The following is a 21,466-nucleotide window of genomic DNA, read 5'->3' as shown; positions in this document are numbered from 1 at the left end:
GAGGGAACACCAAGGACAGAGATTTATAGGACTGGTTACCCCAGGCCTCTCTATCCATCATGCACCTCATTTCTTGTCGGTCTTTACCCCACCCCAACGGGGGTGGAACCACCTGTGCTATTGGACGTCCAGAAGCGCATGCATAGCAATTGTTCTTGTTTAAACTGTTCATCGTATAGTTTACCCATTCTACCCAGGCATTTGCATCCCCATATCCTGTCTCGATCTCAATCATCTGTCTAAGGTCCTCTACCTCTACTATCTGTACTATTTTCGGATCATTGGGTGAAGTATAGGGTTTCACCTTGGGCATTATTGTGAAGGTACTATCAGTTGGATTAGTCTTTGATCCTTCTACGATTATTCTAAAACAACACTGATGTTTATCCCCATTCCAAATTTTTCCCATTTACCTCTTTTGAGTAGGTTTTTCTGGTAGTCCACCATACATCACTTCAATAGGGGCAGTATCTATTAAGACACATATATTTCTCCTGAACATCTCTGATTCTTGATCCTTCCACATTTTATTAAACTACAAGCATCGAACCGTATCACCTGCAGTATAGAACTGTCGGAAATGGGAATGGTGAACTTTACTGGCCCTGAGGGCTTGATGATGGATTCCAATCCTCTCCTTACTGGGGTATGAATCCCATCAGCCCAACCCTGGTTCCCACCTACTGACCCTATTCAGCATATCCACCACCATCTCATGTTTCTTTCTACCGAAGGAGGAGGGTTGTACATAAATATTTAACTTATGTTTCACAAACTATTCCAAGTCCTGTTCTAATGACCATCAATGTCTTTTCAACTGGATCTTGAGGGGTTTTTGGAGGGATGTATGTTTAAATTTGGCAGCTCAGCAGGGGTCCTCACTGGTCCTTTCACTCTGGTGTGATGTGTCCACCTTTTTCTGCGGTTTTTATCACTGTCTCATTGGTCAGGAGGGTTAGAAATGGTCCCTCCCAACTTGGATGAAGCTTGACGTCCTTCCACATCTTAGCCAGAACCCAATCACCTGGTTGTATTTTGTGGGCCAACAGACCCTTTTTCCTAAGAACAAATAAAGAAGAAGCAAGCACCAGTACATAGTTCCTTAGAAATATGTCAGTGACTTCTACAGTAGGCAATTCCCCTTCTCTTCCCAAAAATGGCAGTCTGAATAGCACCTCATAAGGGGACAATCCAACATTCCTTTGAGATGCTATTCGGATTTGCAGTAATTTAGGCAGCCATTTATTCCAGGGTAGCTTTGTTTCTAGCACCAATTTGGACAATGCCTAATTCATTCGTTCTACCCATCCTGAGGAAGGGAGGGGGATGCCATGGGGTATGAAAATCCCACGTTATTTCTAACTTATGCATTGTTTCTTTAAATATCCTAGAGGTGAAGTATAAGTTTCTAGTCTTTTGTGCGTATGAATCTGTCCACAGTCGACAATAACCCGTCAGTTCTCAGAACTTCCTTAGTTCCTTCTAATTGCCACATCACTTCCTCATGATCCGTTCTGATCATAATGGGCTCCCAAAATAGGTACCCCTGATACCTATAATTGTTGACTAGTGAATCTAACTTCCTCCGGTATAAAGTTTAATGATGATCTAGTGGCCTCTGTGTCCACCAGATAAACGGCATCCTCTTTGTTGGAAATTTATCAAAGGTTCCTAATGGGTCCCGGTAGGAAGAAACCCCTGATACCCTTAATCCTCCCCAAAAGTCATCAGAGGGATAACATCCCTTTCCCTCTTTAATTCGGGACATTCCTGTTTGAAATGTCCCACTTTCCCACAATAGTAACCCCCTGCCTGCTGGGGTTACCCAAAACTCAAATACATCAACATAATAACAACCGGAACATTTCCATCGCTCAATTTCTCTATCAGAGGTGTCCCTCTGGTGGAGTCTAATCTCCTGGATGGAAGGTATAAGGCTCGTTGAGGAGGACTCATGTTGAACTAAATCTTTGGGGTCCCAATCCTATAACCCTTTAGATACTTTAGCTACTTTATCTGCTGCCTCATTAAGTTAAGAAACCACTTCTTTATCATGGGTATGTGCTTAACTTGAAACTGTATCTTGCATGGTCCCTGTATTCCTGGCTGTTTTCGTTCTGTGCTGTGTAGTATTCTGCACAAATTGGGTGCGTTATCTCTTCTTCTGGGCTTCCTGCCAATTTGCATGGCTGGTAGAGCGGTATCTTATGTTTTTCTGCTGAGTTCTCTCTGTCCTTGCTAAAAACAGCTTAATTTTTAAACTGTGCAAATGCAGACAAATGTGTTTTAACAAAAGCTTCTAGAATTTTCCACAGACTTTCTTTAAATCTTAACTTCTTTGTTACAGTGGCCGGATGATTTATCATGGTTCTAGGTTTGAGCACTAACTGGATCCTAAAATACTTTGGGTACTTCTGGCCCAGAGGGGACAGCTGCTAGGGGTCTAGATACAGGCAGATGATATGCTAATGGTGGTCCTTAGGGGGTCCCCGAGGAGTACTCGGGGTCACTCGTCTCTCCTTCCTCCATCAGCCTTAGGATTTCCATATAACTACGCAGTCTTTGTTTTTCCTCCTGTGCAGGAGGCTTTTCCTGCCTACCCTTTGCTTTTTTCCTTTCCTGATTTTTCCTTTCTTTGTGCACATTCTTTCTGGAGGACATCCATAGGTTTACTGTCCCCCCCTTCTGCAAGTTTTACAGCGTTAGTTTGGCAACCTGCGAGCCTATCTCTTTTTCTCATGTTTCTCCTGCCTGTCCGAGCTCTTCTGTCCTACCTCCTTCAGCTCCGGGGCACAGGGCTCTACCCCTCCATCAGTCTCTCTCACCTGTTGGTGTTCCTCGGGAGGGATATCACCAGTATCTTGGTGATTCTCCCCTCTGACTGTCATACGGCAGGGGCAGGTAATTCAAAGGATCACGGGGTAGTACGTCTGCCTCCTCATTTTTCGTGGTGACCTCAAATAACTCGGTCACCTGGATCCAACACGCTGCATAATCTGATTCTTCCTGATCAAATGGGTTTCTTGTATTTAGAAACACATTTAATTTCTGACATAGCCAATCTTCATCTGACCCCAGTTTCCTGACATCTGCCCCAACGGACTATCTGGCGGAATGTCAGCCACTCCTGACAGACTATCCCGATCGCCCGAGTAATACTTAATAGTCAATTTTCTTACCCGGGTCTCGTGCACGAGAGTTCCCCGACTGAACCACTCCTTCTACCGGAGTTCCCCTGCGTTCTGTTCCACTCCTTCTACCGGAGTTCCCCTGCGTTCTGTTCCACTCCTTCTACCGGAGTTCCCCTTTGTCCTGTTCTCCAGAGTTTCCTGTCTGGATATCACTCACTCAAACCGCTGACGGCAAGCAAAGAAATCGGAGACCTCTGAAATCAGTGGGGTACACCTTCTCATTCTTCGATAGCCAGTCGCCAAGCAGTGGGAGTTGCGATCCTGGACGAGCCCCCAAGCTTGTGAAATATAAAGTGTTCACAATCTCTACTCTGGAGACAAAGTCTTGGAGAACAGGTTCAGCTTTATTTTGGGTCTGCAGAGCCGGGTGTCTCTTAGTCCCAAGGCACACCAGAGGTCCAGAGTCATCACTCTTTTGTACACACCTGCCCTCAACATCACCACACCTTCATTTAGTCTCTTCCAATCGGAATTTCAATAGCTTACAACCTTCCCCTTTTCCCTTCCATCCCTGCAGATACCACACAGTCCCTCCCTCATCATACATCGCATGTTATGTTAATTAGAGAGTCCCATCCTTAGGGGTGTCTAAGTTAATATTCATGTCTTTATTAAGCAAGTGCAATGGTGACTATGGGGTACCCTAGGTCACTGTGTCAGTCTGAACCAGATTCCTTCATCCTTGAGGTTTCTGATAAGAAAGGGGCCCACTAGTTAGTGCTGTCTACTTTCAAGCTCTAATCTACATATTTCGCATTCCTTCACCCTTCGCAGAGCGGTGCAAGTTTAATCATCTTCTGCCATTTTTCACAGTACCCAAGGGTACATTCTGTCACGTCCAGGAGACTTATTTATCCTTAGAACATTCAGCTTTCCAAGTACCTTCTTTCTATTGATCATGATTGGACTCACTTCCCTTCCCAGATAGCTATGATAGTCTGATTTGCTACTAAAGTGTTTCACCATGAAGACTGTTCCAAAATATTCATTCAGTTCCTCTGCCGTCTCCTTGTCTCCCATTCCATCTTTTTCTATCAAACCTATGTCTGCTTTTGTCACTCTTTTACTCTTTATATATTTAAAGCTTTTCAGTATTCTCTTTGATATTATTTGCTAATCTTTCATAATTCATCTTTTCTTTCCTTATCACCTTCTTAGTTGCCTTTTTAAAAGTTTCCCAGTTCTCTATTTTTCCCCACTAATTTTTGCTTCCTTCTATCCCCTCTCCTCTTCTTTTACTTTGGCTTTAACTTCCCTCGTCAGCCACAATTGTCTCAATTTTCCATTCATAATTTCCTTTTGGTCTGTACCTGTCCTGCACTTTCCTCATTTCTCGCAGAAACTCCAGCCATTGCCGATCTGTTGTCTTCTCCATTAGTGTGTTTTTCCAATTGACCTTTGGCCATGCAACTGTAATTTCATTTTCTCCACTGAAATAGCGACTTAACAAATTTCAAAATGAACCCAGTCGTTGCTTTGACCATCTGAATCTGCACCAACCACAAAATGGCAATGAATGTATCCTCTGCTAATCCCTCTGCATATTCCCATCAAATTTCTCTTCTCCCCCTCCCCCACCAAGATTCCCTCACTTGCCCTACACACCACTTGCAATGGTCAGTGATCTGCCATGTGCTTGGGATATGGGAAGAAACTGGGAGAGACTTGCAGTCATGGGAAGAATGTGCAAACACCACACAGATAGCACCAGAGGTCAGGATTGAACCTGAGTTGCTGGAGTTGTGAGGCAGCACCCTTTCTAGCAGTGCTACTGCCATGAGATGAAATGTCATTTGGGGTTGGAATGTAGTACAAGGAGAGTTAGAAGACAGCATTAAAACAGGAGCTGCAACATTACCAGAACAAGCTGGGGGTGGGGGTTACTGAGCAGCATTGTTCTTAAACAGGGTTGGTCTAGATTTCTGAATGGCTTCCTTCCATTCTGTATCCATTTCTGAGATTTGCATGGAGAACTGCACTTAGTCATAAAGTAACCCTTCACAAAATATGTGCTGCATTAACGTAGTTCAAATGTTCTGTGAGCCACGGAGCCTTTTGACAAGTTTTAAACGTGAATAACATTTTGTTCAGTATTTTAAAGTTTCTTGAAGGCCATTCAGAGAAGTATGTTTCATTTCTGTGTTTCACCTTGTGATCCAAGAACCCTGAAGCATCAAGAATTTGTATTAGGGCAAACAAGTCGACTGCTTGCCGATCTCTCTCTGGACTGAGGCAGCCTGCTCTCTTCAAGCCTCTAAATAATTGCTTTACTCTCTGTTGTATTCCCCATTTTCATTCTCAGTAGATTTCAGAGCTTGCAAAATTTAGCCCTGACTTCCCTGTCCTTTTGATTATGATTAGTGCAATGAAGACTACTTCCCTGTTGGTCCAAGCCAACCATTCAGTGGGTGCCTTTTTTTAATCTTGATCAACACATTCTAAAAAGTTAGATGATGAGATTAAGTTTCATTCAGCCTTGCACAAGATTAAATGCTGAACTGACAGGGACTTCAAAGGCTAATAAAAGAAACTGATGTTACTAGATGAAGCGCGTGGATCCAGAATTTGATGCACGTGGTAGACCTGAATGGATATGATGGATATTAAACAGAATTTTGTTGAGTTCATTAAATTCCAGAGTACCCAAGTATAAATTGAGGGAGACTGACATCTTGCATCAGTGCTTCACAATAATTAATTATTAATGCAGCTTCAGATAGAAGATGATGGACTCTTCCCACCACTAAGAGTGGGAAAAATTCTTGCCTCACTGTTGGATCTTGTGATTCAATCATCGCCTCCAATCTCCTGAAAGTAGAACCAGATACGTGATTTTTTTTTCTGCTAAGGGATAAACTGCAAAATTGATGAATGTCTGTAGAATCAGAACCATGAAAAGAATTATTACTGAATTAATTTTGGATAACTTCTTTTTGCACACAGGTACAAGAAGAACATAAAAGCTCTCTACATTGTCCACCCCACCAGGTTCATCAAGGCACTCCTCATTGTCTTCAAACCCATAATCAGGTCAGCCCATAACTGATGTTTTTTTTTTGTTATGGGGAAAATATGCAAAGTTACAAATTTTTTGCTTCTTGGCTCTGGTCTTTGTGGTCATGGCTGATCTTTCAATCCTTCTTTGGGACCTTCATGTTTCAAAAGGAGTAAACAGTTGTGTTCCCAGTGCAGGAAGGTAAATATCTGAATTGGACGATGCAAAAAAACTACCTTGTTCTGTTCATAGTAGCATAGCCTTCCATCAATCACATGCTTGCTCTAGCTCTCTTTTCTGGTTCTCTCTCTCCGACTATCTCCTTCAGGTTCATATTTTCCCTATCCATCCACAACTTTTGTGTTCGGACGCTTCCAGACATTTTTCCATACCTTGGTGAAGGACTCAAGCCTGAAATGTCGATTATATATTTTTATCTTTGCTTTATAAAAGACACTGCTTGACCTGATGAGTTTCTCCAGCATCGTGTTTTTACTTTTTTTTACACTATTTTCGTGTGGCAGGCATCTTGGCTCCCTCCTTTTGTGTCCATTCTCTCAGGTATGCACATATTCCCCCTCCACTCCATACATGAGTATTTGCATCCTTTATTTCATGCATTCGCTGTGTGAAGATGCATGCATGTACCCTTATAGTCAATGTCCAGACAAACATTCTGTCTTGTGTGGTTTTTCAATGGCACATCATCTATACAAGAAACTAGGAGCAGGAGTAGGGCATCTTGGTTCATCAAGTCTGCCCTGCCGTTCTATGTGATCATGGCTGATCTATGATGACGTCAGCCATTCACTTGTCTGTGCCAGTTCCCCATAACCTTCAATTCCTCAGACTCTTAAATATTTATGTATCTCTACTTTAAATATATCTATTGATCTGCCATCTACCACTATTAGGTGTTAGAGAATTCCAGAGATTCTCTGTTCTTTGTGAGAAGTTTCTGCATACTTCAGTTTTAAATGACTGGTTCTTTATTTTGCAGCTATGTGTCTTGTTTGTGACTCATCCACTAGTGGAACATTTCAGTATGTGCCCTGCCAAACCCCTTTAGGATCTTGTATGTTTGAATAAGACCCCCTCTCATTCCTTTAAACTCCAAGCAATGCTTCTGATTAGACTCCAATAAAGAACATGGTTACTAAGGTTATGATTCATTTTCTTAAGCAGCATCTTTGGGAGCCACTTTATTATGGGGTATTGATCACTTTAGCCATTTCTAATTCTGTTTTTAATTCGTCATCATTCTGCAAATCAGTACTTGGAGTGAAGTAATGAGCTTGAACAGAGAGGTTTGACAAACAACACAGGAATTTCACTTGTACATCTTCTGTTTTCATTTTATTTTATTTTCCACTTTATGTCCTGTTCCAGCATGAAGTTTGGCAGGAAAATCTTGTACATGAATCATTTGGGCGAACTCGAACAGTTCCTGAAATGTGAACGAATGGTGATCCCAGCGTGTGTGAAGAAGTAAGTCTATGCAAATCAGGCACTCGATGAGAATATTCTGTTACTATATCCATGTTGCTGAAGCTGATCCAGGGTTATTTTGTCAGGGATATACACTACACTTAAAATCACCAATGCCTGAAGAGGGCGCACAAAATTAGTGAACCGGTGCGGACTCGAAAGGCCAACATGGCCTGTTTCCGCTCCATAAATGGTTCTATGGATATTGGGAATCTATTGACTTTCAGGAGAGGGCCTAATTTTTTTCATTACTTTTGAGTATGAAACATTTCATTCTATGTGACAGAAAACTATCTGTCTTGTAAAAATAATGGCCCTAATTTTGCAGAGAATATATAATAGTTTCCCTTTAAACTACTGAACTTCTCTCAACATGGAACTTCTTCAGAAATATGGAGTCCCAAACTTGCTGGCATCTATTTACTTTTTATTTTCCTGATGTTGGGCTTCTTGTTTTGAGCATTAGTTACACAGCTAGATTCTGCACTAAATGTGCAGAACCTAGCTGTGTAACTCATGTTAAGTTAGACCTGAAGTGGGAGTCCATCTCATTCACTTCAAGAAAGAACGCCAAGGATCTGAGATTGAAGTAAGCCACAAAAGTGCAGACACCATGGTTGAAGTAAAAAAACACAATGCTGAAGAAACTCAGCAGGTCAAGAAGCGTCCTTTATATAACAAAGGTAAAAATACATCATCGACATTTTGGACTTGAGCCTTTTATCAAGGATGGTACCGTACCTTGATTAAAAAGTTCAAGCCCGAAATACCGGTTATGTATTTTTAACCTTTGCAATATAAAGGACGTGGTTTGACCTGCTGAGTTTCTCCAGCATTGATTTTACAAGGATATCTATTTTTAACCATTTTAAAACAGACAATTTTACAAAATATGCACAGGGTGTGCTATCCAAGTTTAGCTGAATATCCAATTTTTTTTAAGCAACGTTGTGGATGTGACTTGTTCTGACTCTACCCCAATACACAGTACCTGGTCACTGAGGACATGTTTGGCAAGTTTCCATCCAGTGAACCATTCAAGGCAAACTAGAAGCTTATTTGTAGGTCAGTTGTGACTGACTCCTAACCACAAATCCTGGATCTGTGTGTTAAAGGACAAGCAGATAACTGAGGGTGAGGGAAATATTTGTTAGTCTTTTGTCTTAATGACATTAAGAGCGTGCAATGAGATTTTCAATGTTTTTCTTGTATTCAGTCTCAGTGAGACATGGGATTCAGGCTGCAGATTATTTTGCAGAATAGAATGAGGGACAATCTAAAATTACCTCGTTATAAGGCTGCAAAGGTGGTTCAAAATGTCACTGGCATATGAGCTACTGTATTTGACGGCTGTACAAGACCCTCCCCTACTCATTTTCAGCAGGGAAATATTAAGAATTGTTTTTAGTGTGTTCACAGGTAAGTTGGCGAACGGGTTCCTTCTGTATTTCTTGTGCTGTTGGCGAAGGCTGCTGGGGTTGGCAGGAGAAGTGAGCAGTGACAGTGGCTCCGGAAAGCACGGTCTTGCGATGTTAGTGGGTGCCGCTGTGGTCAGCCTTCTCACTGAGATAAGGGAGTGGCAACTCCAGAAAGCACAGTCTTGTGCTGCTGGCGGGGGTTGACATGATTGGCCTTCTCACCGGGGGAGTTGAGTAGCGGCGGTGGCTCCAGAAAGACTCGAGGGAAGGTGGCCTGGACAGCTGCAGCACCTCCGCGGGCTTCTTGAAGGTGGGTGAGTAGCCGGCGACTTGCTCAATTTCATCTTTGCATATAAGACCTGGGTGGGTATTTTTGAATCATTTTTTGGGGGGTGGGGGGGGGGAAGGGTCTTATATGACGTAAAATATGGTAAGTGATACAGTGTTATAAATGGCGGCAGCCTGATTTTGTGGTTTGAAGCCCATCTTGGTGTCATTTGATGCAAAGATAGTCCAGTTCATTTGGTCTAGTTTAGCTTTAACCTGGGTCAAAAAAGGGCTAAGAATATAAAGGGAATAAAGTTGAGAGAATTTCTTCACAGCCAGTACTTAATTGCTGACAAATGGTGCAGCCATTTGGAGGTGGTAGTAACACGGAGTTGCATATTGACAACTGAACAGATTTTTGAGGGACGTTGCCTGGGGCACATGTGTAAATAAGAAATAGGACACCAAGAAGTAAAGGTAAGTGTGGGTGAAGAGAAGCCATTGTAGTTGTGATTGAAGTTAGATAAGGGTGCATCCAGGCCAGTGCAGTTTCAGCCACCTGGCCAACAGTAGAGAGGAGTTGGAGGTGATAGTTGGGTTAGTTGTGTCAAAGGCTACAGGAGCGGGCATCTTTGGTAGTGTGTGATTCATTGCTTCCCTTTCTGCATTGGGGAAAGTTGATTGGAGGGACTTAAACATAGATATTTGGGAAGGATAAGTATGGGTTTCAGGGACTGAACGTGTTCAAGAACTTAAGAGGTAAGAGCTGGTGATAAGATAGTAGTTGACAACGATAAGGGTCAAGGGTTTTAATAGGAGAGTCAAAGGATCAAGACCTATTAAACTTGGGACCAGAAGGAAAAAAATGGATGAGCAATTTTTGACATTGAGGCACACATCTCAAACTCAGGCCCGCGGGCCAAATTTGGCCCGTGATATAATTATATTTGGCCCGCAAGATCATATCAAATATGTATTAGAGCTGGCCCGCTGGCCGCCGCACCAGTATAGCGCATGCACAGCTAATTCTACAGATCCCAGAATGCTTTGCAAATGCGTTGGCGCCGGCCCCTTAGCCCGCTAATCGCCCCCACCTGCTCTCTTTACATTCATTAGCATCTGCGACCTGTCACCTAACTCGCGTGTAATAAACCCCTTACGAAAAATGGCCAAACGAAAGACAGAAAACAGGACCTTTCAACACAGGTGGGAGGGAGACTATATGTTCATCATTTTAAAAGGCAAACCTGTTTGTCATTGAAGCAAGTTGTTTTTTTTTGACTTGTTGGCTTGTGAAAAAAAAAAACATTTAAAAGGAGCTTAAATATTATTTAATGAATATTTTATTTCTCATTTGTTAATGCTGCTTCTGGAAAGAATTTAACCAAAACTATTATTAAACATTTATTTTAATAAGAAAAAGTTTAACATTACATATGTTGAAAGAAGAGAAAACATGCAGATGTTGTTGAAAATTTTCAATAAATATTTAGTTCGGCCCCCGACTTAGTCCAAGTTTTTAATTTTGGCCCTCCATGAATTTGAGTTTGACACCCCTGCATTAAGGGATGGCGAGAGTTGTGACTCATGGACAAGGTGAGCTTGGAGAATGCACAATTGAAGGTAACTATCTCCCATTTGAAATGCAGACCTCTTTCCTTGATCTCCTGTCCAGCATTTCCACACCATGCAGAGTTACAACACACAAGTACTTGTTGAAATTTGGCACTACCTGATGTTGTTTTCCTTTGCATTTGTCTCCCATGTTTCTGAGCTCCTTATGTAACCTGAACAGGTTGAATGCTGACCTCATTTGTTAGTTGGTGGTGTAGCTTATGTTTGCTGATTGGTTGAGTTTGCCATGTTTTTGGTCAGTGGGGCTTGTGTGCAACTCGTTTGCCTTGTTTAGCCACATGTTGAAAGGGATTCAAAGCCTTGAAGTGAGAGCACAAGTTAAAGTCTTGATTATTAGAATTAATTTCTCCATCTCTGGTATACTGAATCATTATTTTAGGTTTGATGATACTATCCGTGCAGCACAGAAACCTCTCCCACCAGTACAAACAAAGCAGCTGCCTCACCAACAGTTTGGAATCAACCTTTCAGTGTAAGTATCTTCATACATTTCTTTGTTTTTGTTATTGGTTGCTTGATAGTAAGTCGTCTTCATTTTTTCCAGTTGAATCTTCTCATGGCAATGATTAATTTGGGTTCCAGTTCCATGGGCAACAGCGTACCTTGCTTGGGCTTCTGTTTTTCATGGTTTAATTCAGTAGGTGTTGGCACTGCAGTTGCACAATGATGGCATTTTTTTGTTTGAACCTCCCAATTCATGCAGTGTTCCTACTGTCATTGGCTAAAGATTAGGATATTGATTCATTTTTCTTCTGGTGTATTTTGGTGCACATAGCTGATGGCAGCGTGAGTAAAATTGCTGCATTTGCGTTGCATGGATTTCCTGGTTAATGAGAACATAGAATATTATAACACAGTTCAGTTCACGTGTTGTGCCAACAAAAATAAGTCTACTCCACAGAATCTATTTTTTTTCCCCACCTTATGTCATAAGCCCATATTTTTCTTGCATCTATATGTCTACCTAAGAGATTTTTGAATGTCTCTATTGTACTAGCCTCCTCTACCACCCCTGGGAATGCATTCCAGGCACCCACCTCTTCCTGTGTGGGAGGATAAAAAACTGACATTTATCCTGAGCTTTCCTCCATTCACGTGAAACAGATATCCTCCGGTGTTTGCTATTGTTGCCCTGAGAAAAAGTGCTATTGTTGCCCTGAGAAAAAGATGCTAGCTGTCCACCCTGTCCAAGCCTGTCAATTTTATATACAGGCATACCCTGTATAACATGGCTTTGACAGCGTGGGTTTTGATATAACGTGGTCGGTCCATGCACTTTCATTCTATCTTTGATTTCTGCACTTCTTCACCAGGTTGAAGATACAATTAGTGAATAGCCTAGTTTTATTTCTCTTGGCATCTTGCAAAATTAATGACAAAATTGAGTGACCTTGTACCTATTTTGGTGTGATTTCAGGTTGGTTAGCCATTCTTTCAGCATGTAATTTACAGTCCATTCTAAATGGCAACATGGTCAATGATTTACTTATTTTCAAGGAAAATGTGTAAATCCACATCCCCAGCAGTCCCCACCCCGGACGGGCAGTGCCTGAGTTTGCCGGAGACAGGCAGGGGGAGTTGGAACTAAAGAAATGCAAAGTACATTAGACAAATGTTCACTTACTGACAATAAAGATCTTTGTCATTTTTCAATTTTGTATATCCCTTTTACTGACAAAAGACAAAGGAGGAAAAACCCAACACCCAACCCCAACCCACCAATTTTCCCCTGCAACCGCTGCAACCGTGTCTGCCTGTCCCGCATCGGACTTGTCAGCCACAAACGAGCCTGCAGCTGACGTGGACATTACCCCTCCATAAATCTTCGTCCGCGAAGCCAAGCCAAAGAAGATATCCCTTTTAAATATTTTATCAACATGTTTGCATAGAGTTCTAGGTAAAAAAAAAATAATCATAGGATTAGAACATATTACATAAAGATGAAAGTACATTGTAATTTTGCTTAGACATTGCGCTTTTACATAACACTGAACATGTTTGGAACGTATTATCTGTGTTATCAAGATATCCCTGTAACTATATTAAGTCACTTGTAAGTCTCCTCTGTACCCTCTAAAGCACTGACATCCTTCCTGTAATGAGGTGACCAGAACAGAATGCAAAAATTGTCTCAGCACAGTTTTATGGAGCTACGTTACCTCACATCTGTTGGACTCAATCTTCTGATGACTGAAACCCAATCCAATATATGCTTTCTTAATCACTCGATCAACTTGAGTGATAACCTTGAGGAATACCTGGACCTCAAGATCTATCTGTTTCTCTGCACTGTTAAGAATCCTGCCTCTTCCTTCAAGTTTGACCTTCCAAAGTGCATCATTTCACACTTGTCTGGATTGAGCTCCATCTGCCACTTCTCCACTCAATTCTGCATCCTGTCTTTATCCCGCTGTAACCTACAACATCCTTTGATACTATCCGCAGGACATCCAACCTTTGTATCACCTGCAAACTTACCCACTCTCCTCTGCTTCTTCATCCAAGTCATTTATAAAAATCACCTTTATAAAAATTTTTTATGGGCAACTTGATGGCCAGCTATTCAGCCCCTTTTTTTTGTAGGTATGTACATTTTCCCCTATTTAATAAACTTTTGTTGATTCAGGCTCCGATCTAAAGACCCAGAAAAGAGGACCATCCCACTAGTAATGGAGCAGACCATCGCTTACATCAAAATGCACGGTAAGAAAAAAATGTTCTGGAATCCACTGTGGACTCCACCCAAAAATCCTTTCTTCATTTCCATCCTATTTAAATGTATTGATTGCTCAATGGGATGCAGGTGTAGAGATGTTAGGCTACAAGAAGGCATACAAAGCTGACAGCTTTAACTTTCCTTCAACAGTTTCTCACTAACATAAATGGAATTCTGTACATTCGTATAAACTACTCACCATCACTTTATTATATAAATCAGCAAGTTACCTTTACCCTGGTATAATGTCTAATGGAAAGCCAGACCTGGAAGATATTAAATTATTGCATTGTTTCATGTAATGAAATATAATTTGCCCATCTTCAGGCCTAAACAAAGAAGGGATATTCCGCAGGTCAGCTAACGTGTGCTTGGTAAAAGAAGTGCTGGATAAATACAATAATGGTGAGTGAGTCACTTTGCGAATCACATTGGACTTTCTAATTACAAAGCGGAAATCTGCTTTCTATGTGTCTGTTCTCCCAATGACAGGTTGTCAAAATTTTTACCTCTACCCACCACTTTCTCATCTTTTCAGTTTTTTGAATGTGACCTGGATGACTCTGCCTTTTGTTTCCTGGAGATAGGTAGCTATGAAACAAACATCCACCCACAACCAAGTTGGTGCCTTTCATCCATGCTGTTTAGTGCACAGCATTTGATAGTCATAGCTTACCAACCGCAAAGCCTTGCATTTAATGTGACTGGATTGGAACCACAGCACCTTGACCTTATTTTTTTAACTCCAATTATGCAGGGGATAGCAGTCTTCAATAACTATTTTAAGTTGGCTTGAATGTTTTAAGTTTATTTGTTGCATTATATCTTGTACAGTGAGAGGGGTTCTTCCAGGAGCAAACCAACAGATTACTCGGACATTTGTACATTCGTATAAAGTAGAAGATCAAGAGCATGATTACAGAGTATTTATTGTGTTACAATAAAAAAAATCAAATAGTTTCAAAGCAAGGGCAGCATGAGAGCACTGTGGTGGGGCTCCATGAGGGATAAACTTTCTTTTAGCCTGTTGGTGTGTGATTTCACACAAGCCTTCTCCCTGACAGGAGAAGAGGATCTTTCAGTATGTTGATTGGCTTTTCTGGGCAGTGGAGGTGTAGGTGGAGCCCATGGAGGGGAGGGATGTTCTAAGTTGCATTTGCCCCCTTCTGCAGCTTCCTCCAATCTTGAGCAGAGCAGCTCCTGTACCACTCTGAGCAGACAGACAGTACCACCAGACAGAGCGGCTCCCATACCACTCTGAGCAGACAGACAGAGCAGCTCCTGTACCACTCTGAGCAGACAGACAGCAGCTCCTGTACCACTCTGAGCAGGCAGATAGTACCACCAGACAGTACCACTAGACAGAGCAGCTCCTGTACCACTCTGATGCATCCGGCAAGTCTGCTTTATCATTACATCTAGGTACATCTGACAATAAATCTGAATTTCAAGCAGGTTAAGAAGGCATGTGAAATACTTCACTGGCCAAGCCATAGAATGTAGAACTGGGTTGTGTTGGAATTACAAATGCAAGTTTGGTAACAGCTGGATTACTGTGGATCTGGCTATCACATTTCTGGTTGTAGCTAGATTCTTAGTGGGAGAAGACAAAAAAGTTGAAGTGAGTTTCCTATACAAATGATCAACTGATTAAACCATGTGAGTGATTTTTTTTTTAATGTCGATATCTGATCCTGGCCTTGACAAATTTGACAGGAAGAATTGAAAAAGGCAAAACTAGTGAGCTGAAATGGTGGGATGTGGAGTTAAAAGCAAAAATACCTTATTCAAAAGGATGGGGATTGCTCAATACCTACACTCTGACCTGGAACCTGATGGTTTAGCTTAGAAATAATTTCAATGTGAAGGTGGAGTGGGTTCCACCTTTAGAAACCTGTGAGTTGTTGGGAGTTTTATTTTCAAAAGTAGAAGAATATTTACAAATCATACTTTCATCTCTGTTTAACTGAGTTTGTAAACTGTGGGGATAGCTATTATTTTCATGGGGGAAGCTTGATGTTAGAATTGTAGGTGTGACTTCCCTTATTTTGTAGCATATTGGTCCAGGCGATAATAATTGCTGAGTAAAGTGTAACTGCGATTTAGTCTGGAGATGTTTTGAGATGAAGTTGGGTGAGATTTGTACTTCCTCATAACTGTAATTTGCTGATGTTCAAATTATCAGTTGTTGCAGCCTAGATTTTTCATTCCTTTTAAAAATGTAAACCCTGTAGTGAGCTCTGTCATAATAATCTGATCATTCAAATTGTCAAGGGAGTCTGGTAGGCATTCTACATCAAGTAGTGACTGTCAAACAGAAAAGGAATTTGAGTAAGAATTTCCTGCTAAAGTTTGTGTGTTAGGCAGCAGCAGAAAGTGGAACTGTATGTTTTGAAGAGGCAAAACATCCATGTCATCCCATTCAACAAATACAATCACTAATCAAAGCAGGCAGGTCACTCACTTCCAGCTAGGGTTTGAATAACTTATTCCATGATACTAAATTTGCCTCAAATTCCTGTGTGTCAGGAAGTAAAATTCTTAATGTGAGTTACATCACCACAGAATGGAGTGTGAATTTTAATATTGGGGCAAGCTTATTTGATGTGGAATGTCATGCTTTGCATAGGTGTGAGTTTTGTTTGATTATTTGCTGATTTGTTGCAGCCAGTTTAGTTAGAGATGTTTTTGAAAAATGCTTCTCTAAATTGTGACTGTCCTGCAGGTGTTCCTGTGGATTTTGCAGTCTACGATGACGTGCACTTGACAGCAGTTATGCTGAAGACCTTTCTTCGTGAATTACCTGAACCTCTGCTAACCTATGGCCTGTATGACCAAATTGTTTCATTTGGGAGTAAGTTGTACTCTTTACTCAGTGTTTGAGATTGGGACCTTTATTGCATCTCCTTACTCTTATTTGAATTAGAGTTTTCCATAATTTCCATTATGTTCTGGGATTGTAGGATCACCATTGCCAAACATTCCTGAATGTTGTGGGATTTTTCATACTGCCAGTAGGAACATAATAACAGAACTCAGTCTAGCAGATCTCATCTGCTTCTGTACACAGGAAGATGTTTTAACTATGCGTATGTTTTTGCACTACTGAACAGCATTTTTGGCTGGGTCCTGGTGAATTGCCATTGTCTTTGACAGCTAATTCAATTGTGATTGAGCAAGGTACTTGTCGCACACTGTCATCGGGTTGTGTTCATCTTTTGTGTAACCACTTTTCTCTGTCATTGATTGTCAGAAGTGCCAGTAACTAAACAAGCAGAAACTATGGCGAGGATGATTCAGACTCTGCCTGAGGATAACTATATTTTGCTGCAATATTTGCTGAGCTTCCTGCTATTGGTAAGTTTGTAACCTTATCATGTAAATGTACCAACTACTACAGAGTTGGGAGTGCTGACGTTCCTTGATATTGAGTGTGTTGCGAGTTTGGTTTTGAGATTTGTTTTGTGTAATGATCCAAAGCTTTCCTCCATAATTAATCTTCGGTGGTCCTGCAAAGACCAAGGAGTCTTGCTTTCACTCCAATCCTCTGAATTAATTATTTGAATATAAAATGACAAGTGCACACCATCTTCCACACATGGCAGAATGATGTCTTGGTCTGTTGGTCACATGGACCATGACTATTGGAGACTAGGCTCTGCTGCACAGACTTAGAACATGAGTGTGTTGAGAGGCACACCAGTGGAATCTGACGGCACACTTGTGAGCCCACTCTCAGACTATAGACAATGTTGCTGCTCTTTTCCTCAGCACCTCTTCTTGATCTTAGTGTTGCTACCTCTGACTCCCTCAAACTCCCTGACTCTCCTCTTCCTCCCTTTTAGTGTTTTTAGGTGTGAGGAATGTCGTTCTCCTCTCTCACTAATTGCTTATCCCTTTGTAGTTTCTTTTGTTCAATTGGGAAGCTAAGTGGTCATTGTTTAAAGTTTTTAAAAAAAATTGAACCTTAAAGTATTAAATATTGGAAGATAAAAGTAAATGTGCAAAGATTTACAAATTCATTACCTAGTTATATCAATATAAAACTAGGTATTATATTTTAGGTGCCGTTTTACAAAAGCTGTAAATTACATTCTGAGTACAGTAAGACCCCTGGTATCCAGAATTCAAGCAAATGGCAAAAAAAAGTAAAGGAAAATAAACCAAAAAAATTAAAATAAATAATAACAAAATAATAGGTAAAAAATATGCAAGTTTAAAAACTGGATCAGATCATTTTTTCTTCTCATTTTATCATTTTAGTGGGTGGAGGTCCGCAGTAAGTCCTCTCTGTTGTGTTCCATGTACGGTTCCTAAATTTGTTCAAATAATGTGACTTTATTTTTTAAATTATATGTTATTTTTTCCAATGGAATATATTTATTCATTTCCATATACCATTGCTGTACTCTCACGCTCTCCTCTGATTTCCAAGTTGACGTTATACATTTTTTGTTACATCTAAGGCTATCATAATAAATCTTTTTTGCGCTTCATCCAGTTTGAGGCCTAATTCTTTATTTCTTATATTACTTAGAAGAAAGATCTCTGGATTTTTTGGTATGTTGCTTTTTGTGATTTTATTTAATACCTGATTTAGATCTTTCCAAAACTTTTTCACTTTCTCACATGCCCAAATTGCATGTATTGTTGTTCCTATTTCCTTCTTACAGCAAAAACGTCTATCTGATAATGTTGGATCCCATTTATTTAACTTTTGGGGCGTGATGTATAACCTGTGTAACCAATTATACTGTATCATGCGTAACCTCATGTTTATTATATTCTTCATAGTTCCAGAGCATAACTTTTCCCATGTTTCATTTTTTATCTTTGTTTAAATCTTTTTCCCACTTTTGTTTGGGTTTATAGCTTATTTCATCATTTTCCTTCTTTTGCAGCTTGATGTACATGTTCGTTATAAATCTTTTTATTATCATTGTGTCTGTAATCACATATTCAAAGCTGCTTCCTTCTGGTAATCTCAGTCTGTTGCCCAATTTATCAAGTAGGCTTTCAGTTGATGGTATGCAAACATTGTACCATGAGTTATTCCGTATTTGTACTTCAATTGTTCAAATGTTAATAAATTATTTCCCAAAAAACAATTTTCTATTCTTTTAATTCCTTTTCTCTCCCTTTCTCTAAAGGAAAGGTTATCTATTGTAAAAGGGATTAGCTGATTTTGCGTCAATAATAATCTTGGTGTTTGGTAATTTGTTTTTTTTCCTTTCTAAGTGAATCTTCTTCCATATATTGAGTAAATGATGCAATACTGGTGAGCTTTTATATCGTACCAGCTTTTCATTCCACTTATAGAGTATATGTTCCGGTACCTTCTCCCCTATTTTATCTAGCTCTATCTTAGTCCAATCTGGTTTTTCCCCTGTCTGATAAAAATCTGATAAATACCTTAATTGTGCTGCTCTATAGAGAGAGGGGGGGGGGGGATATTTGGGGTTATGGGAATATTAGATGTGGGAGTTGCTGGAGTATTTTATGTTTTTAATGTGTTGTCATACATTGAGTTCAAAAAGGGAAAACTGAGAGATGAAAATGGGGAAAAGGGGGATGGTGGTGGTGAGGAAGCAGAAATGAGGTGTAAACAGGATATGAGATGGCCATGTTGAACTATATGACTATAAATATTAATGGAATACATAACCAAATTAAATTTCCTGAAAAAAAGAAAAAATAGACATAGCATTTGTGCAGGAAACGCATCTAACTGAAGTGGAACATAATAAATTAAAGAGAGACTGGGTAGGGCACGTAGCGGCAGCATCCTATAATTCAAAAGCTAGAGGTGTAGCTATATAAATTAATAAAAATGTACCAATCAAAATAGAGGAGAAAATAATAGATCCAGCAAGGAGGTATGTAATGATAAAGTGTCAGATATACTCAGAATTTTGGAATTTGCTCAATATATATGCACCTAATAAAGAGGATCAAAAATTTATGCAGGATATTTTTTTGAAGATTGTAGATACACAGGGGAATATATTGATAGGAGGGGATTTTAACCTTAATTTGGATCCAATGTTGGATAAAACTGGACAAAAGACTAGCAAAAAGAATAAAGTGGCCAAAGTTATGGTTAAATCAATGCGGGAAATGAAACTTATGGATATATGGAGAAGACAACACCCAAGAGAGAAGGAATTGTCATATTATTCAAGTAGGCACAAAACTTACTCAAGGATTGATATGTTTTTGTTGTCAGTCCATATTCAAGGGAGAGTTAGGAAAACTGAGTATAAAGCTAGACTACTATCAAATCATTCACCCCTATTATTAGCAATAGAACTGGAGGACATTCCACCAAGAACATATAGATGGAGGTTAAACTCCATGCTACTTAAAAGGCAGGAATTTAGAGAGTTTATTGAACGCCAAATTAAAATGTACTTTGAAATAAATACGGAATCAGTGAAAGAGAAATTTGTATTATGGGATGCAATGAAAGCCTTCATTAGAGGGCAGATAATAAGTTATGTAAATAAGACGAAAAAGGATTACAATCGGGAAATAAAACAGTTAGAAAGGGAGATAGTAAGTAGAGAAAAAGAACTAGCAACAAGGGACGATATAACAAAAAGAAGAGAATTGGCGGACAAAAAAAAATACGATACATTACAAATGTATAAGTTAGAGAAGAAAATAATGAAAATAAAGCAAAAGTATTATGAACACAAACCTTTGAAGATATGAGCAAACGTTCAGCCAGTGGAATGCCTTGGTCATGCTTTTTTTGTAGTGGCTGTTTGTATAAAGTTGTGTGAAACTGCAGTGGCGTCGCCAGGACGAAGAGCTGGTTAATGCAGCTCGTCATTGGGGTGACTCTTCTGGTGTCGCTAGGACGAAGAGCTGGTTGATGCAGCTCGTCATTGGGGTGACTTTTCTGGCGTCGCCAGGACGAAGAGCTGGTTGATGCAGCTTGTCATTGGGGTGACTCTTCTGATGTCTGCTTATCCCTGCTTAGTAAGAGTTGCCTCAATCAGAAGATTTATTTGTAAATGCACAGTGGAGGTGGAGGGTAATTATCTATAATTTAAAACATTTAAACTTTTTTTTAAATTTGGGCATACGTTACGGTAAAAGGCCCTTTTGGCCCACAAGCCCATGCCAGCTAATTACAGCTAATTGATCTACAAACCCAGTACATTTTTTTGAAGGGTGGGAAGAAACTGAAGGCCCCAAGAAAAACCCACACAGAGAAGGCGAGAACATTCAAACTCCTTACAGACAGCGTGGGATTCAAACCCCAGTCCCGATCACTGGCGCTGTAATAGCGTTATACTAACCACTATGCTAACCATTTTGCCTGGGCTCCTGTTATTGTTTATCTTTTGGGTGGAACAACTCCTTTTCCGTGGAGGGGGAGGAACCTGCAGATGCAGCGACAGTTAAATATTTTCAAAGAATGTGACTAAAAATAAACTACTTTAAGGTTTTTATATTCATGCAAGGAAAGTTTGTTCAGTGTGAGAACATTTAATATATTTTTGTCTTTGTTTATTAATGTAGGTGTATTAGTTAGGCTTTGTAAGAATATATCTCAAGTGAACAGAAAATACACATCCTGCATCTACCAATCCGCATAGGTGCAGGATACCACTGGTTTTACTTTTAATTGTTTTGCTGGATGTATTATTATTTACCTTGATTGGTATTGGTTTAAGATGTGCCTTGTAGATTTTGTTATTTACTGTACAAATATTCACAGTTGCACCAGAATTATTGCTTTTGACCT

General features: G+C 40.1%; 1 protein-coding gene across 6 annotated transcripts in view; it reads left to right on the top strand.

The window, feature by feature from the left end:
* The window catches only part of arhgap1 (Rho GTPase activating protein 1), a 57,456-nt gene that overhangs the window by 29,959 nt on the left and 6,031 nt on the right, over window positions 1–21,466 (top strand). For 5 of the 6 annotated variants that reach the window (XM_069896029.1, XM_069896028.1, XM_069896030.1 and 2 more), the window contains 7 exons: window positions 6,135–6,221; window positions 7,576–7,674; window positions 11,374–11,466; window positions 13,621–13,697; window positions 14,038–14,115; window positions 16,436–16,564; window positions 16,964–17,067. In XM_069896029.1, coding sequence (XP_069752130.1) covers window positions 6,135–6,221; window positions 7,576–7,674; window positions 11,374–11,466; window positions 13,621–13,697; window positions 14,038–14,115; window positions 16,436–16,564; window positions 16,964–17,067 — 667 coding nt within the window. The remainder of the gene's footprint in view (window positions 1–6,134; window positions 6,222–7,575; window positions 7,675–11,373; window positions 11,467–13,620; window positions 13,698–14,037; window positions 14,116–16,435; window positions 16,565–16,963; window positions 17,068–21,466) is intronic. The other variant, XM_069896027.1, reaches the window with a different exon arrangement.

Source organism: Narcine bancroftii, chromosome 1, assembly GCF_036971445.1.
Source record: "Narcine bancroftii isolate sNarBan1 chromosome 1, sNarBan1.hap1, whole genome shotgun sequence".
NCBI lineage: Eukaryota > Metazoa > Chordata > Chondrichthyes > Torpediniformes > Narcinidae > Narcine > Narcine bancroftii.
Note: the sequence above shows the minus strand (reverse complement) of the source record. Positions and strands in the feature narration are given on the sequence as shown.